Below are 25,943 nucleotides of genomic sequence, written 5' to 3'. Positions count from 1 at the left end.
GTAAATCACATCCCCATAATGGATAAGATTTAATATTTCAAATATGATTTAGCCAAGCCGAAAGAATTCCCTATCTGGTACTAATATAGTAAGTATATGTTGGTCATTCCTTTTGTAAAGTCTCCATGTTTCCATCTTCAAAGCTGACATTCGATCTGCCAACAACCACACAAACCGTAGTGTCCTCCAACTCAACCCTAAGGGATTCAACATCTTCCACATCATATGGCAGATGGATTATCTGTGGAGTTATATAATGATTTTTTAATGAATAACTATTTTGTGAAATGATTTATTTATTAAAATTATGTTGATTTGAGTCTTATTTTGCTATAGAAATACAAAAAATATACTCTATACCCCTTATATAGCTATTTTCAAGTCTCATTTGAGTTCTTTCTCACTTTAAAGGCTTTTTTTGGTAGCATAATTCACATAGTCCTTCAAAATCTCCAAGTACAGAATTGGCAGTAACATCAGTTTGTTTCACTCTGCTACTAATTGAAAGGTTCTTTTAAACTTCATTGTGTATCTTTGTCTCCACAAACCTTTGGTGGTATGATCTCTCTCTTTGGAAGCCAGAGATTGCAACCAACTTTAATGAGCAGAGTACAAATACTGAAGAAGGGAAAAGGCTGTTAATAGAAAAAAGGGATACCACAAAACAAAACAAAAAAATCTCACCTGCAGAAGCATGCAGTTTTACAGAATGCTGAGTAAGCCCTTTGTTTTATTTATTGTTCTTTTCATACCTCTGGCAGCCTCCAGCAGGTAAACAATTAACTCAGAGTGATGAGTGAAGGCTCAGATCCTTCACAATCAGCACTTCTCATTTGCTGATGTGGGGCATTAGGCTCCCTTATGATCTCCAGCGGGGGGGGGGGGCATAACATACCAGTTCAGCACCTGAAATAGCCTCTGAACTGCGTTTACACTTGATCTTATATAGTGAGCCTTATTTGTTGCAGGTTTCAGCCCCAGAGATCTGTCCAGTTACAAACTGGCCCTTGCATGCTATTTTTATGTTCATTTATATGTTTCTTTTTTAGCTCAATTTTTGATCCTGATAATGGTGTTTCCATTTGGATTTCAGTATCAGCGTTCAAAATGTGTTAACAGTGCAGTCACACAGACATGATTTTGCCCTGTTTTTTCTGTTTTTTTATCAAGATGATATTAACATAATAAAGGAACATGAAAGCTTTCAAATGAATTGAGAACCAGAGATTTACCAGTCATTTCAATCTGAGTATTCTCACATGGGCAGATTAACTGTAATGTCATATAATAGGCACAAGAGGTCAGTGTTTCTCTCAAGATGTGTGAAACCAACACTGATGTTTGGAGGCTGAAGGCCAAATTCTCTTAAATTGACATATTTTAAAATATGTCAGTGTGGAACTAAGGCAACACAAAGGCCATGAGGGTTGAAGTAAAATAATGTTATGTTCTTACTAAGCTTCAGTGCAACATCAGAGGTGAACTTATTTTATATTTGTATTATAATCAGGTTGTCATTGAAAAAGAGAGCTTACTCGCTGGGCATAACCCAGGCCCTATATTGATGTATTAACATCTTTATTATTTTTATATGAATGACAGATTTGCAATGTCCTTTTCATACAGAAATATTTTCTACATAAAAATTGGTAATATGGACTGTTTTGTTCTGGTTTTTTCAAGCAGATTTTCAAACATTTCATGCCCCCACACTCCCAAAGCATGTCTGGGTAAGTGACCTTTAATCAGCATTTCAACAGCCTTTCTCCTTTATTAGAACACGATAAGATCAAACCTTTTTTTCTTTATTTGGTGAAAAATGTTGATCAATGTTTTCTAAAGCTCACAACACATCCTCAAATGTCTTTATTTGTCCCAACTAGAAAATATTCACATTTAAGAAGGTGGAATCAAGATAATTTGGCCTTTTTTTCTAAATAGTGACTCCAAACCATTTTTAAATAGTTGACAGTAACTGCTGATAAAATGTAATAGTTGGCAAATGACTGATTGACTTATCAGTAGTATCAGAGTATTAGCTTAGCTCAAACTTAAGTTATGCTAAATAAAACATGAATACAACTAAAATAAAAAGCACAACATACCTTTTCAAATCAGTTATGCATGTCATGCATAAATGTTTCAAAGTGGGAAATGTTCTACAAACAGTGGAAAACAGAAGACATTTTAAGAGCATTATATCTGTAATTGTTGAAATATGTGGCAGATGTAGAAAATGATAAATTCCTGCTGTACAATAAAGTAACAAAATGTGATGTTGATGCTCTCAAGAGCAGCCTGTTCAGAGATCTTATGGTGCACAGCACTCACTAGTGGTCTTTTTCTGTAACTGTAGACACAAAGCTCTGACTATAAAAACATGCAGACCAAAAGCATTAAAGAAAGGCAATAATATTTTATTCAAATGATGAGCTAGATACATTATGTATAGAATAATTCATTTAAAGGTCCCACTTTGTCTTCAGGGACCTCTCATGCTATGACAATACAGTGGTATGTGTTCAGTAAATTGGCATGCATTAAGAGGAAAAGAGCCCCAAAAAGCTCTTAATAAAAATAAATTACACTATGCAATGCAAAATCATGTGAACAATAAAGCTTAATCACTTAGCATGGTCCTCCTGAAAAGAATGGACAAAGACTGTTTTGAAACAAACCAGTTTAAATATTGTAAGTATAAAATATTTATCATACAGCATTTCTGTGGCTTGCACTGTCACCCTGCCATCAGATACAAACTGTCCTTCATTTCATCCTTGTTGGTCACAGAGGGCAAAATACTCACACTAAAGGGGAAGTATGTTATTGTTTGTTAGATTTTTACTTCAACTTAAATAACAATTAGTCTATAGCAACTTACAGTATGCCAGAATGCGAAATATGTCACGAATATGTGAAAAGCATGTTTAACATTTTACAGTATAACACACATTGAGGCCATTTCTGCCATTAATTCCCTGTTTAAAATCATGGGATATTAGAATATTATTGGCTTTTATCATTGAGTTTTTAAAGAAAGGAAATATCCTTCAAAAGTAAATTACAATAATTTCATGGAAACTAAAGCCAGAGGGTCTGTATAAATGCTGTGCTCTACCCTGCACAGCACAACTGAATTACATCTTTTAGAAAGAAAAAAAAATTAAAAAAACACAGTGGGCAAGCAAAAATAAATTAGAAAGTCAAACACATACAGCCCTCATCATCCAGCCACTGAGTGTGCAAACTGTATGTGACAATCTGACAGGGTGTACCATTTCACTATATAAAGAAAAACACAAATATGCATAGTACTAGTCTTAAAAAAACAGACGTACAGTATGTAAAATTCAGAGTGACATGCAAGTAGTAAGTAAAAAAAGTCCCTTTCTCATAAAAAAAGTCTCTTTCTCATACATTCAACACTTAAGTGCTGAAGTACTTAGTGTGTGGAAGCATTACATGTTATAATCAATATTGTGTCACTATTCTATGTTAACCAGAGACACATCCTGTAACTATATCTATATTTATACTAACATCTGTGAGAACATGGAAGAAAACAAATGAAGGGTAAACAAAAGGAACAAAAGAGGTAAAATGCTAATCTGCTTTGGGATCTTATTTAAAACGAGACACTAGAACAAATACAAAAGCTAAAGTACTTTATAACTCATTAGAAATATTTGCAGAGTGGCCTATTCCTCTCGAAAGATGACACGTTTCTTTCATTTCAACACTCCTACAGATATGTCATGCATAGATTTGTACAAAAAAGTCTGCAGCTGCACTATGCTTCCATCATCAACCTTACTTCGGTAGCCAGCTCTAATAGTTCAACAATGGACAAAGAGATTAAAGGTTTGTTTTCTTTAAAATTCCTATACTTTACAAAATTACACATCATTAAGTTTTTGGTGTGTTTAAAATGTGCGGTTTTAAAAGAACATCAGTGCCTCAACAATAACAATAAAAAAAACAAGTAAAACAAATAAGAACATTCACAATTTTTTCAATTTGAGGTTCAATAGTCATCATTTTCTGTTTTCAGTCTACATATGAACATACACTCTGAGAAGGGGAAAAAAAACCCTGACATTTAAAACAAATTCCTCATAATCGCGACACATAATCTTGTTTGTCGATTTGCACTTCATACAATAAGAAAAACAAAAAAATTAAACTATTTTAAGCACTGGCCGATGGCTACAGAATAATTTTGCACCAAGACTTTCTGTTTTCATTATATACGCATTTAGTAGATCAGTACCTCCATTATAACAATTGTAATGAATTTGTGAATTTATTATAACGCACACATAAAATTATATTATTGTTCACTTAACAAGGATTCACCAGAAGCACTAGCGTTGCAAAATAATTAAATCCCAATTTTTTTCTATGCTATCTTGTATGCAGTAATGAGTTGTATGATTGTTCACAAATCACCATATCGACTGTTTTAAAGGTTTCTATTGTAATATTAAATGGGAGACTTAATAAAAATGCCAGTGGTTCAAGACTGAAAAAAGTAAAATTGCATCAAACAGATCTGTCTATGAGCATGCAGATGTTTAAATAGCTTATACAGTGTTTCCACTGGGAAAGTAAACACATGCATTCAATGAAGTAAACATTTTATCACTCCCCTTTTTTACATTTCGAGGAAAACTGTACAGACTCTTCACTCGAGATTATGTTACAAAACTGGGCACTGTCACTCAGACGCAGAGTGAACCAGACAATCATCGTCAAGAAACCTGTTCTACTAAAGAGAATGTCGAGGCAATGGTGGAGACTGCGCAACCACCCCTCCACATGCACCACCACCATTGTCGGTTCCCATGCCCTGTATACCTGAAAGAATTGTCAAGTAAAGACAAAAGAGAAACACAATTGGCTAAACTACAATAAAACATAAAAATGTACAATTGAAGCCTGAGACAGAGCATGCTAGGACTATAAGTGCATGCAAGATAAAGGAGGAGGAGGAGAGTGTGTTGGGTAAAAAGGGCTGAAGACAGGTTCAAGATTCAGGAGGATCCACTTCTGGAAGGTCCCACAACCCCAAGCTGGGGCTTGTAAGAAGAGAGAATGCAGTAAAAGCTTTAAAATGGTTGTCAAAGTGCATTAGGTCTTTAATTTCTCCCTTTTATTTCGCCTGTGTATGCCAAACTTCTCCACCTCCCAGGAAATGTACATAGGTGTAGGCTGACAGTAGAAAACTGTGAGTAAAGGGGTGTCGTGCTGTGTGGTTGCAGGCAGGCAGATACCAGCGTGCATAATAAACCCTTTGCATCAGGAAAGAGCCTCATCCTCTCCCACGTAGGGCAGGTCCATATTCCTCATGCCATCACCACTCTGCTGTTTCCTAAGTAACACACCACAGACACAGCATTAGTTAAAGCACTGCTGTGGGCCTGCTGTCAATCCTATATCACTGTGCAGAGAAACAAGCCACTGTTGAGCTCAGTTTAGGAACTGAAGCATGCCTTGTCAAGCAAAGCTGTGAGCGCTATAAAGACCAAGTAAGCTGTTGGGGGTTTTGGGGCTATTTTTATTTATATAGCAAAAATCATACAAAAAGAGAAACCTAAGAAATAAAGAAAGGGGGGGGGGGTGTAGTTATAGAGAGAGTCTAATATTTGTGTTTCATGCACAGGAATAAAAACGTATGGTCTGGGCTATCCATGAGTGTGGATACTTTTGAATGTGTCAGAGAGGCATTGATACAGAGAGATACAAGAGAACATTATGATATAATACCAATCAACAAAACAATACAAACTGCAGCCTTAAGTATTACTTCAATCAGCACCTCTTTGACACAGCGTTGAATAAAACTGGATTGCATTAGACTGTGCAGTTGTTCATGATATTTTGTCCGCCTTTTATAATAATTACAAATCAAAAGCACCCTCAGACATCGAATATACAATTAAATGTCTGTTTGCATGTCCTGTAAACTCAGGAGCAGAGAACATTCCTGAAAATGGCTTGTCCAAAGACCCATAAACTAGCACAGGCTAATTTATAAACTCAAGCAGTTGGCCATTAGAGTCATAGTGAGACACAGTTGCTTATATCACACCAGGGGTCTAAATGTACACTCGCTACCACTATAGTCAACGCTGTACCGCTTAAGAGCTGCCACAGTCATAAACTCATTTACCTTCTGTAGTTACAATGAATGTAGCAGTGTCTCACACTGCCTGCTCTGCCTTCCCTGCAGGGAAGAAGCAGGAGGAGAGCAATAATAACACTTGTCTACTTGACGAACATTAGCTGGCTATACAGATGTCAACAGAGTATTAGAGTAGCCAGCAAGTGAGAATATGATAGTGACAGCATACTTCGACACCTATTACGCCAGTTACTACATATAAACTTGGGTTTAGATCTGTAGCATGACTGTAAACAATCCTTACGTGAGTGTTTGTCCTGGAGTGCACAAACTGCTGCGGTCGTCTTTACGGCTCCAATCGAAGGGGTTTCCAAAAGAGCGCTTCCTCAGCATGGTTCTCACCAGGATCTGTAGAAGAATAGTGAACAAGAATACACCAAACCAAAACATTATACTCAGAAATATTAAGAGGAAAAGCTTAATGTTCATTCTCAATTATATTGTATTGTAAATCAATTATGGGGTTAAAGTAACATAAACACTTGATGAAAGTACATTACAAACATTTTACAGCCTACAAAACAACAGGCAGCATACAGGCTGTACTGTACCTATAAATCTATGAATGACAGTAATGGCAGATCTGGTGCATTTGGAGGTCTAAATTCATGTTGTGTGTGTCCTTACAACTTAAGTATTTAAGTGCTAGTAAGAAAACTCCACACAAGAAAGACAGCTTCAAATTAAATTTAAATGTATTTTGTAATATTGGGAATTCATTAATTAAAGTAATGAAAATAAATTGCATGCATCAGCTCTAGGGCAAAGTGCAGAGTGGCAATATCTTTTGTACAAATACAAATGTACTAAGAATTAGTCCTCATTCTCTCCTGATAGAGCATTCATTTTCACGCCTTGTCATGTCTTGATAGGTTCCATTTGAAAGTGTTTTCATGCCTCTCTCAGGAGGCTGAATTGACAATGAACTGTAGATAGCAGAAGCAAAAACAAATGAGACTTCAGCATGTCTGTGCTGTTCATTCATTTGTAAACTCACCACTGTCGCCAGGCTCGGGATGTGTTTAACAGAGTTCTCTACTTCCTCCTCCGTCACCTCAATCAGCATACAACAGTTGTCATCTTCTGGAGGGAGGGGCTCAGCACCATGTCTTGTCACCCATGGGTGCACCTAGACACGAGCAGAAGAGAGCAGAGAACAAAGGAGTTTTTCACATTTTTCATTCTGATTCCCGAGACATATTTTATAGAACTGATACACCATTTAAAGAGGTTAGTTTAACTATTTATTCTGTACACTGGCCTATTATACTACAATAATAAAACAGAGCATTATTTACAGCTATATACTGTATATAATCATCATGTACTGACTACACAATCACAATACTTAATCATACATTTATAGAAAATATAAATTGATGATTTCAACATCTGGGCACAAAAAAGGTTTAGTTTGCACCACAGCTCATCTTATTTCAGTATCACCATGCAGACAGCTTTGTGTACTTTATAGCAACAACTGACCAATACACACATACTTATTTACTCTTAGTGAGGGTCTGTATGTAGGTGCTTTATTTTCTCTAAGTAATATTTTTAATATAATAGAAACCAGCAGTTGAACTGAAAGAGAGTGTTTACCTTAATCTGTGGGATTGATATTCTTGTCTCTGGATTCTTGTCCAGCATTTTCAGCAACAAATCTTTGAGATCATCTGATATGTCAGCACTGGCAAGACAAGAAGGATCACAGCTACAGATTAAATTACATTTAATTTTACAGCCTGTAAAACAGGAAAATAATACTGAAAACTAAACACGTAACAAGCAAAATGCATGTTCCATGTGTAGATTTAAGTTTTTTATATATTTTGACATAGGATGATTGAACTGACTGTTCAGGTAACTCCACTGGTTGTGTCTTGATTTTCTGATGAAGAGCAAGGATGCGCTCATCCATAAATGGACACTGTGAATCATAGATATCAAATAAAGATGATTAGCAGATTGTCATCCAGGAGAAACTCTAAAACAATAAAACAAAGATTTTTTTTTGGCCATAGAACAGACTCACCACTCCGAAAACAAAGCAGTAAAGTGTCACTCCCATGGCCCATACATCCAAAGCCTACATGATTAAATATGATACAGTATGTTAGGTTTTGGAATTGTTTCTTCAGTATATAGTAGTTGAAATCTGCCATTGTACAGGGGACAAAAACGCTCCCAAAACGTGTTTAAACTACAAAGGAATACTAGCAAAACTATTAAAATACTTAAAGCCACAGTTCTTGCATTTCTGAAAATCCCCTCCAGATGGCACTACTTCGCCAACTGTTCCTTCACCTTTCCAGAGAAGTTCTTTCTGGTCTCACACAGTGCTTCGGGGGCAAGGAAAGCAGGTGTTCCCACCGTGCTAGTCAGGAGAGCATCAGCCCCCTCAAACTGGTTACTGACTCCAAAGTCTGCTATCTTGATGTGTCCGTCTTCTCCCACCAACAGATTAGACGGTTTGACGTCTCTGTGGATGATCCTCTGGTAGTGTACTGTTGAAATAGAAAACATTTCCTGTTACAGCAACAAAGGTAGTATGTGTGCAATTCTGCTCATGTACAAGAGATGATGAATTTTCTCTAGTACACTACAACAAAGTCTGGATTGAGACAGGGGGTCTTAAAATAACAATTTCATCTTCTGAGTATTTGAATTTTTAATAATGATCAAAGCAGCGAGCTGCTTGATGCAATACATTAAAAACAGCTTGGACCCACATGAAGGAATCTCTAGCAATGTACTTGGACAGGAAATTGGATAAACATGTCAACAGTTACTGCCGTCAACAGAAAGGATCACACCCACAGTTCCTGCTTAAGATATGAAAAACATGAAAAACAATGTGTGCTGTATTTTTCTGTTTGAAATGTATTTCTTAACCATGCTACCTGCACTGTGACTTCAAACAGGCAAGTCTCTCTACAGTTATGATTACTTATAATGAGAAAAAATTTGGTTCTGACTATTTCAGCGTCCCTGGTACAGAGCCCTCCCTTTCCCTTCCTCAGTGCTAGTCTCCTAGACAACACTGCAAAACCTCCTCTCCTGTGCTGAAATGCATTAAGAGCTGAGACGATGTGAAATGAGCCTTGTGGGTGGCTCGAGTCAAGAACGGCACAAAGGACTTGTGTAAATGGTAGAATTGTAGGATGAGGACAGATCTAGATACATAAGAGCTTCACCTTGAACCATAATTATATAAAACTATAAATCTAGACACTCAAAGCTCACTAAATAACACAACAAATGGTTTTCATTTTTAAGAGGCAATTATCTCTACTGCTAAAAAGCACTATCAGTCTGGTCTTTTTTACAAGAGGGTTAAGGCTGAATTGAGAAGTGTCAGGCATAATACTGTATCATGGATTTATTTTTAAACTAGACAAAATACTACTATAATTATATGCCACATTTCAGACTCAATACTTGAAATACAAATGGAGGGGAATTAAACTGCAGCTGAATCAGTTTTGAAACACAGTGTATTATATTGTTACAAATATATCTGTATCATTTCTACATCTGGTTGTAGACCATGTAGATACGAGATATGAAACAAATTATCTAAGAGGGTCTCTACTTGCGCCATTCTTAACATTATATAATGCAGTCACATGCTGGGATGAACGATAACAGGGAGGTTTTTGGAGGACTCACAATACTCGATTCCCCTGAGCAGATCCTGGAAGAAAAAGCGAGCCTGGTCCTCGCTGAAAGGTTTATCTGTCGGCACCTCCATCACAGCCCTGAATACACACAAGGGCGCATAAATAGGAACACACAAACACACACACACACATATATTCTATTAGCTATCATAACTTTAATAAGATGGTTTCAGTGTCACAATTACAACTATAAAAGAGGCTTAGCTTACCCTTGCTTGACCAGCTCAAACACTGTGACAGAAACACAGAAGATGAAACATTTCACTTACCAAGATACAAACAAAATAAATAACCAATACATCTTAAAATGTCCTTCTTTTATGGCTACTTTATGTATAACTGTGTGTATGTGTGTGTGTGTGTGTGTGTGTGTGTGTGTACTGAAGGCTGACTGTCTGGCCACAACATACCCATGTACAGATGGTCCTCGCTGGGATCATCCAAAACCTGGAACCAAATCACAAAGAGATGGAAATGAGTGTGAGCACAAAAACACTGCATTTTATGTGAAGTGTAAAGCCATTGAAAACCATTTGACATCACAGGTATCATAACACACATCTCTGTTTAAAATGTCTTCAGGGAAATCTCAGGTTAGAACTAAATTCATTAAAATAACCAAAAGAAAAGTGTGACCAGCACTCACCTCTACTAGTTTCACTACATTAGGATGGTCTAGCTTTTTCAGAATGGCAATCTCTTGATAGACCCGCTCCAGAGGTCCTTTGGGCTGAGGGGGTCCTTCTGGGGCGGCTCTGGCTCCACGAGGGGGAGGTCTCCCTGAAAGCGGAAAAAGGAACATTGTAGGTGGGCATGACAGGTGAGGGAAGGGGGGGAAGGTACAGGAGGGGACCAAACACAAGGAGGATCAGTTTTAGTCCTTGAGCATTATGAGATTCTGTGCTCTCTGCTGTGTTAACCATCTGTGCCTGGCTGCAGACTTACGTGGGAAACCTGCTTGCCTCATGAGCCTCTTCTTGGACAACACCTTCATCGCCTGCAGGAGAGAAAACAAGATGAAGGACATGGAGGATTACAGAAAGCAGGAGAGCCAAGTGGGCAAAAGATCCAGAGAATAGATGATAGAAACAGAAAAGTAGACAAAAAGAGAGAAAGATAAGAAAGACAAGAGAAGGATATAGCAAATGGGATGATGCATATCTGACAATACACCCACTCACATACCTATCCTGGCATCTATAAAGACCTCCCCTCACCTTGATCATCCACTGTGTGTGCATATGTGATTACTAACACAGATCAGTATCATCAGGACAAAAGATTATAGAAGCTCGACTTACAAAAGAACACAATGGCTTTTCATGCTGCCAAACCTGGTGCAAAGTAATGCAAGTAATCTACCTTGACTCATCGTTGTCTTCATATTATCTTAATGCACAAATTATAGAAATGGAATATAATATTCATAAGTATGTCTTAATTAGTGTATAATCACCTCAAAATAAGAAACACTGTGTTTTTATTACCATAGAATGAGCCTTTTATATTCTACATATGGACCTCTTCCACGGAGAGTACCATGTTGTTTCTATAGTAGCCCAAAATGGACAAAATTGCACAGTGGCTCTAGAGAGGGGCTTCTGCATTTTTCGTGACTTTCATGGACACTGAAGGCTATCTTACATGCTTGGAAGGGGAGGGTGGGGGCTTATTCAGTTGGTTGAAATGTCCAACCTCACTGCTAGATGCAAGTAAATCTTACATATTGGCACTTTTAAGGGATGACAGTTGCTAAGTGAAATTGCATTTTTCGATTCTTACCATTACCTTTATCTAAACCATTTAACTGGTAAACTGGAAAAAAGGGATGAGCACAAAATAAAGTAGACCATTAAACTTCTCATCATAACAGATCTTTTTTAGCAGTGGGGGAAAATAAAATCACTACAGTATAGTATCGCGATATTTTGTGTGGCAATATTATATCGATACACATACGCCAAGTATCTTTTACAATATAAATGGCAAATGAAAATTTAAGTTTTTGGTACTAGTATATTAAAATCAATTGCTTTTTCACTCCACTAGATGGCTCTAGTCTGTTTCCTGGTGAGGTCAGCATAGATGACAGTCAGCATGCAGGAGGAAGTTGGTAAAATAATGGCAGCAACAGAAAAAGAAACCAAGAGCGCACTGTTCGTGTTTAATCACGTATGGACTTATTTTGGATTTTTTAACAAGGAGGGGATGAAGGAGATGGACATGACAAACGGGATTTACAAGGAGTGTCGTATGAAAATATTTGGGAATACTACGAACATAAGGGCTCATCTCTCACACTACTATCGAGACATAGCGTTAGCTGAGGACGTCAAAGCTAATATTAAATCACACTTAGCCTGACAAAGCTACCTCCTAATTCAGAGCGAGCGAAGAAAATAACATAGTCCATCACCTTCTTCATGTGCAAAGACTTGCATCCATACAACATTGTGGGAAACGAGGGCTTTTGTTACATGCTTAAGACACTGGAACTAAAGTATGTGACTCTGTTGCAACATTTTTTCAGACACAGCTGTACCCAAGATCTGCAGAGCAGTGAAGCTTAAAGTTAAGGAAAGTTTGAGAATAGCAGAAATGGTTGCATTAACTTGATATGTGGACGTCACGGGCAGTGGATTCATACATGACTATAACAGTGCATTATCTAACAGAGTGTAACAGAATGTAAGGCATGTTTTATTCTATTTCACTTCCAATTGAACAGTAATTTACTTTCAAATTCCCCCATTACTGGGCCGGCACAATTTCTTTTGTGCAAGTTGCATTCTTCAAAATCCCTGGATTAGTACAGCAGTCAATGCATGTTCATGTTTGCATTTAATTAAGTTAGACTGTAATAAAAACATTTTAGGTGCATACTACAGATGTTTACACAGCTTTCCTTTGGGGACATAATTTGCAGTTGAAAAAAATGGATTGCAATATATTGTAGCGTATTAGTTATTAGTTACATTATTACATTCACTTTTTGTAGGATGTTTGCTGTGTGCAGTTACACAAGTTTAGCTGTTTCTGCACATGGCTTTAAAACATAGACTGTATAAAATCGCTGAAATTATTAAAATATCGAATAATATTCAAATAATAATTCAAATGATGCCCTCAGTTATTATAACAATGATATAATCGCTGGATGTGACGTGGGTTTTGTCACTTGGGAGAATTATTAAAATAATCTCCATGTCAATGTCTGTCAGTATCATAAAGCTTGATGAGAAGTGCGGCAATAATCGTGAACAGCAAACAGAAAAGCTTGAGCTGATGTGTTATTACAGGGCTCGGCGAGGCATAATTAACTGGAGACATTATCATATATGGAGCTTGTACATAAAGTCACAATAGTAAATGTGACAAGGGAGCTTTATTATTATGCTGCTTGTCTGTGTGCATGTGGGGTGTGTATGTAAGTGGTGAGGAATGAGAGTGAAGTGAGAGAAACAGAGAAAGGGGTAATGTATTTGAGTGTGTCTGCATGAAGGACTCACATAGTATGTGTTGTCATCTTCATTGTAAGCCAGCTTCACAACACCATAGGAGCCCTAAGTAAAAGAGAACAGGAGCTAATAAAGTGGAATCAAGCAGTTTACCATTCTACCATTTGTGGGAAAAAAACATCACACTGTGCAAAGCAAATGAAATACATACAAATCCACACAGGAACAAATACACAAACACACGCGAGGAGAGCAAGTGGGCTGACAGTGTACACTGAAAGAGTACCAGCTGCTTCAAAGTGAGAACAGAGAAATTCAAATCATCTCTCCCTCTCGCTCTTTCATTTTTGATTTCAGGCTAATTAAGGAAACTGGATCTGGTTTATGCCATCAAGCTCCCTTGCCCACACACAGGAAATTCAGAATAAAAAAATTTAGGCCCAATTAGTTGCCTGTGTGCACAAATTCATGCACAAAAACAAACAGAGCGTGAGAGAGGGAGAGTAAGCAGGATCAGCTCCTGCTGGGGGAGCAGATTGGAGAGGCAGCACAGAGCTCTTCCTACAGTCCCAAAGATGATCTGATCACAGGAGCCTCTCCAACAATCCTGCGTCGACCAAACATATTAACGTGTCTACCTACTTGCAGAAAATACACACAGACATGCATATTTTCTCTTGAATAAACCCACACTGAAAAAAACGTGGATACAAATACGCTCACTCTCACTCTCTCACACACACACACACTCATATCCACTAAGCCTCACTCAACCCTTAGAGAGCGCTATTTATACCAGCCTCTCATCCATCTTCCAACTCTCCCATGGCCTGGTAGTTTATACAGAGTTTGGGAAATGAGGACAGCCGGGAGAGAGGATATCAGAGGCTGTTACTGCGTGTCCTTGATGGTGTGCGCTACTTGACAGACATGCAGTAGGCGGAAGGGAGAAGGAAAATGGAAGAGTCAGTGAAAGGGAGCAATCAGCGAGTTGTCTGTGATGGTACCTTTCCAATCTCATCTTTCAGCTTGTACTGGTTGAGTTGAACACAGTCCTTGTAGAGAGGGAAGAAAGAGAAAACGGTTTCTTTTAGAATGAAATCACATCTGTTATTTCAGCAGTTAGATACTCCAGATACATCATAAGCATTCTGACAAAATCTGCTATTGCTTTTTTTGATTTTCCATTTTTTCCATTGCTCTGCCCACTTAGCACCAATTCAGTTTGTCATCTTGTACACTAGATTAAGAAGTAAAAGATGTACCTTAACAAATCAAGGCTTGCAGTTAATCAGAGCACAACTCATCAAAGGTAAATGTGCATACATCCACTGGCACCTTATCTAATTTTTTGGCAGTAATCCTATATACTAATCTTGCAGCCTGCCTGGGATTTTAGAGGTAGGATGTGTGTCCCAGCTATGACAGGCATGAAGTATATAATATACAGTAGTCTTTTAAAGGAAGTGCCCAGTACAGGTAGGTGCATTCTAGCCTCCTTTGTACTTTGAAAAACAGCAGTGTGGATTTTAAAAACAATGACTGAAGGGAACACAGACACTGCTGTGAACAAACTGAACCCAACCTACGGAAAATGATTCATACAACCAACAAGAGACATGCTGACTAACCAGCCCCTCAAGAATATACACTTCTAAGTGTAGTGTACTGGGTTTGTATCTGAACTGGAAGATCATAGGAGCTAACCACATGAGGTAAAAATTCAAAATTCTCTGTGAGTTCAAAAAGTGTAGTCACAGGTTTGACAGTTTGGGAAAAGTGGCATTACAAGGACTAGTTGCATCATGCTTAATTTACAGTTGTGTCAATCACCTGACAAGGAAGTCTCCACAATGAATACATCTCAGAAATTTCAACTTAATTAACTGTTACATCAATTTTTATTTATATATATATATACAATGTTTGATATTGTAAAAACAAAATGGGCTCTAAGTCTGTTGTTTTTTTAGACACAGTACATAATATCTACAGGTTTCTGCATCTACTATACGTGTAACAGGGATCACAGCTATTACCTACATCTACTGCGACTATGAAACCTTACCTATGCATCCACAAAGCTCAGTCTTTACCAGTGTGCTGCTGCTTTTAAGAGAAATGCACATGTAGTTCTGCTTACTTTCAGGTACGTGTGATATTTTGATACCTAACAGATGTTAAACAGGGGCACATCTATAAGAGCCTGGCTCTGTGTTAGTTTGTTCATGTGTAAATGCCTTATGCAATGCAAAGTCCTTAAGGGAATACACTGCTCAGATGGTGCAGAGAAAATAAATTATATAATCATCATTTTAATTACACCAGCTGTAACCTCATATTAGTTGATTTCCTGGAATTTGTCGGTCATCTGATTGATGACTGACAAACAAAACTGATGAGGTTCTTCTAGTTCAAAGAGTAATTTTAGCATTATTTTGTGTTAGCAGCATTGATTTTGTTCAGACTAATAGCTGCAAGCCACACAATCAACTCCAAAGAAGGCTTTAAAATATTTCAGACACCTACTAGAACCTTGTTATTGTCCATCTTGACCATACCTGGAGGTCGGTGATGGACACACTGTGGGACTCCACAGTCGGCCGGCGGGGCAAGCGTGGAGAGGAGTGTGGTGACGTGATGGGGGAGTAGGGTAATGACGGATAAATATAACGCCCGTTGAGTCCTGGGGAGCTGCAGGGTGAGGTTGCGGTTTGAGAGCGTTCCTGCAGAGACAGTTTCCTGTCCGACAGACTTAATCTCCCCCTTTCAGGTAGCAGAGCCTCTTGCCGGCTAACTGTGTGAGACAGTAGGTCGCAGGATGGAGGACGGAAGGATGCCGCCACAAAGGACGATGGCTCGGGTGTGTCTGAGCTGTCCATTTCTTCTACCTGAGATGTGACATATTTAAATCAGATTTATTTCCCCTACTGCATGTTCACATAATGGCCAATATGTGGTATTATACTGTTTGTTTGTATCAACTTTGCATAACAATATAAGACAATGCAGTTTGTGCCTATTTTCCCCACATATAACACTTCAATTCAAGCCACTAGTTGTATTTAATGTAATTTTACTTCCTCTCCTTTTTGTATTAGATACAATAAAAGAGCAATATATAAAATAATAAAATCCAATAATACAGATGGACAAAAAATATTTCTGGAAAAACGTGCATTTATTTCATTCATTCTCTTGATCTCTAAATTATTTTATGGATAATAAAAAAGTAATTTCATTCAGTATACACCCAAATGTCTAATTAGGTTGCATCTCTGGCACATAGTGTTTACCTGGGTGTGTTTCATCTTACCTCTTCCTCCCCAGCCTCCCCGGGTGGCCTGCTGGGTTCGTACTCCGTGACCACAATGAGGGACTCCATGGGGTCTGGGGAGGGCGTCTCAGAGTGGGTGTTCAAAGGTGGAGCTGGACAGCTGCACAGTAGATCAGGAAGGGGTTGTGAGGGCTGCGCTGGGGGTGCATGGCTACTGCAGGAGGCCGGCGGCTCAGCAGAGGGCCAGGGGGTTACATGACAGGGAAACATGGTGCCTCTTCACAAAGACTGACAACCACTGCTCCATCAGACGGGAACCTCCGGGGGGGAGGGAGGGATGGTGCCTAAAAGCAAACCGTAACATAAGAACACATGTAGGGAACACATGCTGGCCTTTCAGACATCTAATGATCTGTTAACAAGTGGAGTCTAAGGAGTACAAACTGCTACAGAGATAACTGACAGAAAGAGACTTTCTGATTTATGTGGACTGCACTCCTCTTAAACGACTGCTCTGAAATAAGTTGAAGATTACAACTGTTGTAACTTATGAAATCTTCTAATAATGACAGCAATATTTCCTTTTATAGGAATCAATCAGTGATTTTGATTTGAATCAGTCAACTAAACAACCAAAGCTCTTTACTTTGTCTGCTAATAAATGTTACAAGGCTATTTTTTTTCTCACTCATTTCATCACATTGGTCGTTTCCAGTCTACCAACCCCAAACACTTACTGATGGTAAATGATGAAATAACACTAAGCTCTTGTCTGGATAGTCTCTGATCTCTCTCCCGCCCCTCCTCCTCCTCTCATTCTGACCCTAGTTATCTGATGCAGTCTTATACCAGTCTACCATACCACCAGTCTCGGAGGTGCTGAGAGAAAATGGCGTAAATCAGAGAACTCACAGACTTTAGTGGGTAGATCAGTCTTTTCCATCATCCTTTGCTTTCAGTGTAACAACTGCCAAAGATCTGCGCTGCTACAGACAACTGTAAATTATTTTCCACCTTTAAGAGCCTCCTCTGACAGCCACGTCTCTCACAGCTGACGCCTCTGCAAACATCTTTTACAGTGCGCTTTGACATGCTAGCTCTAATCAATGGCCAGTTCACAGAACCACCCAACAGAAGTCTATCTTCTCTGTCACTTTCTTAGTTTCTACTGAGGAAGATGTGTCCAAATATCTACTTTTGAGCTGTCCCGACACTCTATTTTCTAAATGCTAATATCAAGCCATCTCAGCAACAAACCATGCATCATCATCATCATGCATGCGCTTCATGCTTTTTGGCTTTGTGTTTAATCTCTACAATGTTTAACCAGGCTTAAGTTACCCTGTAGCCAAAAAAAGCTGATTCTAAACCCCTGAAGGAAATGAGTGTTGTGACATTTACTTGAAGGCTCTTTCTTCATCTATTGCTGCTTGGACTGTTTCTCATTTGTACATTTCATTGTGCAAAACCATCTGCCAAATCAGTAAACCTAAAAACATACAGTAGAAACTACTTACACATAACAACATAATGTGGATAACCTTGATGGAGTTGCTTCCCACAACATATCCTTGAATCTTGAATATAACAAATATCAGTTGTAGTAACATAAGATCTACCAAATAGCTTCAACACTGTTTTGTTAAATCCCCCGTTTAGTTTCTTTCTTTTTTTTTTTTTTGTGACCATGTTGAAAACTGATTTGACTAAATGTAACAGTCCAGTACAAGTTGAGATGAACCAAAAAACAAACAACAACTCCATCAAACTGTTCTGTTTAAGCCAAGAATAACTTGTGAGTGGCATAAATCCTGTGACAAAATCTTATACACATATTTATATGTACGTCTAACTAACGTTTAATTACCTTTTCACACAGCTGGAGCGCAGTGTTTGACTGGCCAGCGTGAAACAAGTTGTGGGTGTAATGAAAGGGTGTTGGGAGAAATAATCAGAGATGCTGTTCACTCACTCTTAAAACATAAGTAGAAACAGCTCTCTCCGTATGAAACATGCACAGAGCCGGGACTTCTTCCCTCACATTCTGTTAAGTGCTAATTAATGCATGCAAACACGTCTTGTATCGTGAACTTCATCTCTAAGTGGACAGATTTGATGCCTCTATAAAAGCGACAGTTCAGTCTGCTTTTGATGTTGGTTATACAACACAGTTAATTATTATCTGCCTCGCATCTAACCAAAATCCTTTCTACGTGTTTTCAAGAAGGCCATTTCCATCTCCAAGTCCACTCAGCGCATTATCTGCTTATTATCTGCGAGAGGAATGGAAAGGAGGCAAGGAGGGGAGAGAGAGTTTCTTGATTCCCGTCATGGTTTTGACAGGATTGTGGCACTGTCCGTGTGTGGGAGAAAATCTTACAGATACAGGAAAACAAAGGGACGCCATGAGAAAACAAGACAGTGGGTGGGAGCTCCAGCCAAGTTCAGAAGGAGGACGGTGTGTGCGAAAAGACACCCACTCCGGGTGGCCTCTCTCCCTCCATCCCCAAACTATATATAGTGATGTAAACTCACAACAGGAAGAAAGGAGCATACATTGCAAAGGCCGAGCATTGAGAATGTTCTCCTCCTCAAAGTCTAACGTAGCTGCCCTGTGTGACCTTTCATATTCCCTGATCATTCCTGAAAGCAGACAGTTATGGCTTTTACTGTCCAAGTCAAATGATCCTTGTTTCAAATTGGCTAAAAAAAGAAGCTCTTGAGATTCTATTTCCCTTTCAACACACAGTGTCACTGCCATCAAAGTACCACAATGTGCCCTGATAAGTAGACTCAGCCTTCACATAATAAATTGAGACGTGACCCTGGAAGAAACTCGCAATGCACCACCTTCAGCTTTTTATATCCAGAGAAGAGAGGCAACTTACCAAACCTGACCTACTTTGATCTCAGATAAATGGTAATGCACATATCAAAAGGCTGTTTCCACTATTCTCTACGCCGTCACCATTAATAATAACAAACACAATATCATTGAAAATCTAATTTGCCACCCAACAGGGTTTGGAAATTAGCCACTGGTTCGTTGTGTCTTTGGCGGTGTAATGCCAGCAATCATTGTCTGGCTGGTGGGATTTGCAGCAGCATGAGAAATTGTAAAAAGAAGACAAAAGCCAGATGAGTTGGTGTTTGTTGATGTTTTAGTGTCAACAGCTGTTATTTGGGAAGTGAGTTTCTGAAACTACTGTTAGACTAGCACTCATCTGAGACTAAGGTAATGTTAACCAATAAACATAACTCACCCACCACTCCGAATTAACGGGGACTGGACACAAGCTATGGCCTTATTCAAGCAAAAGACATGAAATATCCTGTCCGTGCTAGATATTCATGCTAACACAGCTAAGCCTCAAAAAAACACTCTTCTGCCATTGGTGGTCTCTGTGGTCTACATGTGATGTATAAATGAACTGCTGGCTAAAGCCCTCAGTTTCCCTGATCCCTACTGATCACAGCAGCTCGATGAAGAACAAGCTGTTAGATTTGAGTCTCGTGAAAGACCAACAGATGCTGCCGAGCTCCGGATGCTGCACTGTCCCTCTTATCATGACAAAAGTCACATTACTTGACCTTTACTATCCGGGCAGGACAGGAGGGGGAGGACTTATAAGAGCCTGCGGGTGGTCCGAGTCATGTACAGCATTAATAACAACACAGACACAGTCCTACAGACATAGAGTACAACACAGGGCCATCTGGAACAGAGGAGTCTCCCAGGCTTCATTAAAAGATCAACAGGGCAACCCTGACAGCGATCTGCGGAGCCGTGTAAGAGATAAGCTGCTGTATATGGAGGGATGAGCATCGTGGACCAACTTTACTGTAGGGTTACTGCACAATCAAGGCCAAATATTAATGAGAAATTGAAATATATCTAGTGGCGGCCATGATATTTAATTCCAAAATACACCACAGTTGGGTTTGGTTCATCCATTATCAACTCTGATTCAACTGCAAAAACACAGCTGATATTAGGGCTGCAAGTACGGATTATCTTCTCCATTAATCGTCAACAAAATGTCCATCTCAGTATCTCAGTATCTCAGAACATTAAAAGATGACTTCAATTTGCTTTAAAAGAGAACAGAGAAAAGTAGCAAATCCACACATCTGACAAGCTGGAACCGTCAAATGTTTGGCCATCTTGCTAAAATAATGATTTGAATAATCAATCTGTTATCAAAGTAATTCTGTTTACTGACATATTGATTCACAGACTCATCATTACAGCTCTATTTGACATAATTGATTCCTTAGTTTGCTTTTTTTAGGACTGTGATCACCAGAAAAATAAAAGGATGGTGCATTTCAATCAAGTTTATTACAGTATGATAAACCATACAAGCCTTATGATCATTTTTAATCAAGAATTTTGCCATTCATCTGCTTTTATATATATATGGATATTCACTTATGATTTTAACTGTGGTCCAATTACATTTCAAAAGCTTCAAATTACTGCAAAATAAATAATATTACGGGTGCCTACAGGCTGATATTGGGTGATATGTTTAAAAAGAATAAAAGGGACAACTTTGGATTCCTAAAAAGCAACACAGAATAACAATTGAATTAATGTCCATTACAACAACACTGGTATGAGCAGCTGTCCCCAAAGCTGATGCAATCACACTATCAGACCAGGACTCGTTATCGCCTCGTTTTCTGACCTTATCTCACCATAAATACACGTTACAGACCTTTAACATCAACATATCGTTACTCTGTTACGCTTATCTGTCATAACAATCTTGAAGTTCCAGGTTTTCCCCCTTTACAGCAACTGCTAACCTTCACTCATAACTGGAGAAAGCGGTGACTTTTTGTCTGTTAACGTCCAAAAATGTCAAACGCCTTCATTATTCACGTTATCCCACATTTCACACAAGAAACGAGTGTTGCCGTCGTGTGAGGTCCCAGCTAGCGTTAGCAGCATCTGTCAAGATACAGATGTTGGGCAGGAGTCAAGGATGCTATGTGGTGAGGCTGGGAAAGCGCCAAAAGATACCCGAAACAAAACCCAAGACACAAATACCTGCTGTGAGAAATATAAGCGTACCTTAACGTGTTGCTCAGGCCTATAAGTCAGAAATTGTGGGGCTCCTTCTCTCCTGCTTCAGCCGCGGTGGGTACGACAGCTAGCTAGCTGGTGGTGGCACGGACAGCAGGCAGACAGCAGACTGATGATAGTCGATGTTGTGATGATGAACCAATCCAGCTGAACACGCAGGTCCCGTGCTTCACGTCGAGGAAGTGTTGGAAAACGAGCGAGTGTGCTCATGTAGTCGTTTTAGCAACAACCGACCGCCGCTAAGCAGATACAAGCTGCCTTTGTGCCTCTTTTGAGTTTATCTGACGGGCTCGAAATAAAACACTTCACGGTTCTTGGGAGTTTCTACTACGAGCACTTTGTAGCGAGCTGGCTCCCCCCTGTGGTGTCTTGGAGAGTTGCACCCTGAGAGTAAAACACAAAGCATCCTTGTTTTTTTTTTCGTCGTTGAAATGTTCTGTTGGTATATTTCTTGAAAACAGCTTAATTTCAAGGTTTGATTGGTCAATTTGGTATGAGGCACTTCCACTGAGTTGAGAAGCTTGTCAGTAATTGTAACAGATGACGGTTACATTTATTTTGTAATTACAAAATGCTGTCACTCCCCAATAGGAATTATAAATCCATTATAACTGTCATCTTGTAGGTTATTGCTGTATATCTCCAATCTGTTTTTCTATTCTTTAGAAATCTATTGCATGTCTGTCCGTTCTGGGAGAGGGATTCTCTCCTGTTGCTCTTGATGTTTCTTCCAATTTTTTCCCCATTAAAAGTTTGTTTTACGGGGTAAGGACAAGAGGGTCAGTTAAAGATATTAAGTCTCAAGCCAATTATGAAACAATCCAAAGGACTTCAAAGCCACACAGAATATTGTATACCATTTTCAAAGGGTGAGTAGTATACTAAGTAAACCAATTTTCATCTGTAGTCAGTTGGCCAACTAAAAAAATATCCTTGACCACACAACATATTATATCAAGCATGTTACATGGACAGCTGTACCTTTAAAAACTGCATTTTAAGCTCAAGATCCTCTTCAGTTTATGGCGACCTCATGTTGAGTGTTTCACAGACTGACACATTTACAACTCAGTGTAACAGTTAGCACAAAGGCTGCAAACAGACTCAAGTATTAGGCAAAAAAATTCATTGGAATCAATTTCTAGATTCGATAAACTTGAGTACAAAGTAGTAGAAGAAAAAAACAACTGTAGTACCAAAGATTTAGGACACAAAACAAATAAGCAAATTGAAAATATGTTTATTTTCATTAAAAAACTGCAAAGCATAAGACTGGACACAAAACATATCCAATCCAAAAGACAAATCAAAAAAGAAAAAACAAGACTATACAATGGACAATTTTAACATGGCTGGAAAAGTTATCGCCTCTTCTGGAAGATGTTGCCTCGTCCCATTCCACCACGGCCTCGGCCCCTTGCAGCCACTTCAGAGAAAAACAAAAAGAAAAACAGATGTTTAACAAAAAACAAACAATGTATGAATCAAATAGTATTAGGTTGATCTCATTGGATGAAACGGCTACAGAGATGATCTAGTAAATGAACATATACAAGATGATAGTGTGATGTCAGTGATTCAGTCTAACTACAATAGCCACTTCCAAGTAGACAACTAACATTGAATTAGGATGATAATAAAAACTCATTTCTGATGTCATTTTCAGAAATAACTAACATTTAAAAAGATATATTGATAACATTTAAAAGATATATTGATAAACATCTAAATACAAGACTGACCACGTTGCTTTGCTAGCATCTTTAATAAACTAGATCTACCCAACAGTGATATCTCACTGCTGGTCAGACCAACTGCTAGTTTTGGATTAATTCAAGCAAATGGTAAATTAGGTCTCCAACCTAACATTAGTCAAAGTATCATTACTAATAGGATATGAAAGTATCAAAAATACATTTTAGAAGAATGAAATGTATACACTAACTTCTACATGTCTAACATCAACCGCACAATTAAATTGTATACACATGATGCTGGGGAACTATTGTGGTTCTACACAGTAATACAAACATGTTGAAGTAGAGAGAAGATCCCCTATTTTAACCATTTTACTGCCTTCATCTTGTGTTTAATGCAGGGATTACGCCATGTTTCCATAAAAGCTTTCTCATATGATAAACTGCAATTATGCTGCGCCAACAAAAAACACCTGTCCTTTGAAATATTCAGAGACACTGGTTCAAGACTGTCCCACTCACCTTGTGCTTTGAGAATAGCCGCCTTGCCCCTTCCTGCACCTGATCCCTGGTTCTTGTTCTTCATACTCTTTAACATCGGAGCATTCTTTAACATGTCAGGTAAGATAAGGAAGCGGATCTTGCTGCCACGGATGTACACTTGCTCCAACTGTGCCACCCGGCCATCACGGTAAGTCACAGTGATATTGGACATCTGTAAAGAGAGGGGGAAAAAGCTACATGTTAAAAACTGAACAAAAAAAGTGCAATGCTTATATAGTATTCAGTTTCAGATGACTAATTTGTGCAAAATGCACATTTGTTAAACATATTTTCCAAGCAGATGTTTGTACTAATCATAGATTGAAAAGCAAACATTACTAATAACATTAATGATGTCTTTGTTCTCTTCAAGTGTCCCAATAAGCAATGATATTATTTTAAAGCACAAGAGCAGGAGCCTGAAATTGAGGCAGCTAAATGGAATTCAGCTATCATTAATTGTCTTTACAACTGTGCTTTTCATTCTGTGAGAAGTCAAAATGTTTGTTAAAAAGGGATTTACTCCAAGGACATAAGTTAATGCAAATACTAAGTATCTAGTAGAATTTGGCAACAGAGTTGCAGAGCGTGAGGATCAAGTTCTGCAGCTCTACACATTTAGTTGCAGGTAGACACAGAAACATAATGAAACACAAGTCATAGCATTACAGAGATCAGGGTTTTCCGGAGGAGTTTATTTGTGATTATCATTGGTTTAGTAAGGCCCGACCTGGCAGTTCATGTTGTCCTCAGCCTCGATGAGCTTGCCTCTGTACACCTCTCCAGTGTTGGTCTCACAGGTCACGATGTGACCCTCGGCCTCATGCAGGACCTTGATGGGTACTCCGATGGACATTTTTCAACCGTTTCACTGAAACACAATATGTATGGCGGGACATGTTACGTGTTGCCCCATAACAAAATCATGCAACAATGGGATTTACATTAATATAATGTTGTTCATTTTACACAATCAAGATGTTTACATTATATTCTACAACGTTTATGTAGTGTTTGATAATTAAGCTGGTAGGACCTCACTCGGGTTGGATATGTTTTACATTGAAAGCTCTCAATGTATTGCTCTAAATGGGAAAATGTTAATATACAGCAGATAAATAGCGTTAACCTCTCATTAAACACTAGCAGTGGCTAGCCTGAAACGAACACATAACTTTTAAAAGGCCTACATTTACTTCACATATGAGCCAGCACTGACATTTTGGGAGGATGCGATGCAAAAAGCGTAAAAACCTAAGTTAATATCCTTCACAAATATGACCAAACTGACTGCAACTTCACTGCTAACAACCTAGCTAAATTAGCCGCAATAGCTAGCTAGCGTTTGCTGAAGACACAATAGTATATCACGAAAAAAGTCCTTTAGACATATTTTTTTAGTAATGTGTTCAACATATAACAAACTAATGTCTCATGCGACTTAAAAGGTACTTTAAATATGAACGTGTATTAGTAAGGTATTGACTTTAGCTTGGACATAAAAGGCAGCCAGTTAGCAGTCTGAATGAATTAGCAGTGGTGTAACTCCAATGCACACAAACGTACAAACAACGCTGGTGTGAAAATGCTTTTTTATACATTTTGTTAAGGCTCTTACCTTGATTCTGTCTTGAAAACTGGTTTCTTTCTTGGTATTGTTGGTTTTCTGAATCGACTGTGCAACGTGCGTTCGTCGATTTCGCGTCTCTTTTGAGCCTTTTTCCGCCTACCCACAATGCGTCTATGGTTCATTGAAGTGCTTCCGGTGGAGTCCCGCGGTGCATTGTGGGACTTGTGGTTTTTCATGTAGTTCTTACACCCAGTGATGAAAAAAGCTGTTTTGAACTGTATGTTTACTATTCTATCTCTGTTTGACAAAAGTGGGTTATTCACATGATAGATTTTAATATTATGTATGGGTTTATTTTATTATTTCTGCATTCATGGGCCTTAAATTTGAGAAATGTGTTCTGTCTCTGGTTACCTCTACAAGGCCCCCGTCATTGCTC

At 38.5% G+C, this 25,943-nt stretch overlaps 2 protein-coding genes across 2 annotated transcripts; both read right to left on the bottom strand.

Moving 5' to 3' along the window:
* Positions 1–5,062: 5,062 nt before the first annotated feature.
* On the bottom strand, positions 5,063–21,729 carry LOC128380574 (calcium/calmodulin-dependent protein kinase kinase 2). Its single transcript, XM_053340441.1, has 18 exons — positions 21,683–21,729; positions 16,642–16,946; positions 15,887–16,216; positions 14,333–14,380; positions 13,377–13,430; positions 10,813–10,864; positions 10,514–10,647; positions 10,278–10,314; positions 10,077–10,098; positions 9,857–9,945; positions 8,492–8,691; positions 8,220–8,273; positions 8,041–8,114; positions 7,787–7,874; positions 7,182–7,313; positions 6,429–6,532; positions 6,173–6,226; positions 5,063–5,371 (listed from the first exon to the last, which is right to left on the bottom strand). The coding sequence occupies exons 2-18, from the start codon at positions 16,870–16,872 to the stop codon at positions 5,299–5,301; spliced, it is 1,776 nt and encodes a 591-aa protein (XP_053196416.1). The 5' UTR covers positions 16,873–16,946; positions 21,683–21,729; the 3' UTR covers positions 5,063–5,298.
* Positions 21,730–22,917: 1,188 nt separating this feature from the next.
* snrpd3l (small nuclear ribonucleoprotein D3 polypeptide, like) lies at positions 22,918–25,660 on the bottom strand. The gene is made up of 4 exons (XM_053340448.1): positions 25,553–25,660; positions 24,665–24,805; positions 23,914–24,106; positions 22,918–23,120 (listed from the first exon to the last, which is right to left on the bottom strand). Exons 2-4 carry the CDS (start codon positions 24,788–24,790, stop codon positions 23,056–23,058), a joined length of 384 nt encoding a protein of 127 aa, XP_053196423.1. The 5' UTR covers positions 24,791–24,805; positions 25,553–25,660; the 3' UTR covers positions 22,918–23,055.
* Between the last annotated feature and the right edge of the window lie 283 nt (positions 25,661–25,943).

This window comes from Scomber japonicus, chromosome 19 (assembly GCF_027409825.1).
Source record: "Scomber japonicus isolate fScoJap1 chromosome 19, fScoJap1.pri, whole genome shotgun sequence".
Lineage (NCBI taxonomy): Eukaryota > Metazoa > Chordata > Actinopteri > Scombriformes > Scombridae > Scomber > Scomber japonicus.
Note: the sequence above shows the minus strand (reverse complement) of the source record. Positions and strands in the feature narration are given on the sequence as shown.

Coding starts and splice junctions, on each gene's coding strand:
- snrpd3l (XM_053340448.1), bottom strand. CDS start 24,790: ATGTCCATCGGAGTACCCATCAAGGTCCTGCATGAGGCCGAGGGTCAC. Junction 24,107..24,664: donor AGGACAACATGAACTGCCAG/GTCGGGCCTTAC, acceptor CTCTCTTTACAG/ATGTCCAATATCACTGTGAC. Junction 23,121..23,913: donor GGCTATTCTCAAAGCACAAG/GTGAGTGGGACA, acceptor TTTTCTCTGAAG/TGGCTGCAAGGGGCCGAGGC.
- LOC128380574 (XM_053340441.1), bottom strand. CDS start 16,872: ATGTTTCCCTGTCATGTAACCCCCTGGCCCTCTGCTGAGCCGCCGGCC. Junction 16,217..16,641: donor GGGAGGCTGGGGAGGAAGAG/GTAAGATGAAAC, acceptor GTCACATCTCAG/GTAGAAGAAATGGACAGCTC. Junction 13,431..14,332: donor TGAAAGATGAGATTGGAAAG/GTACCATCACAG, acceptor TCTTTTACTTAG/GGCTCCTATGGTGTTGTGAA.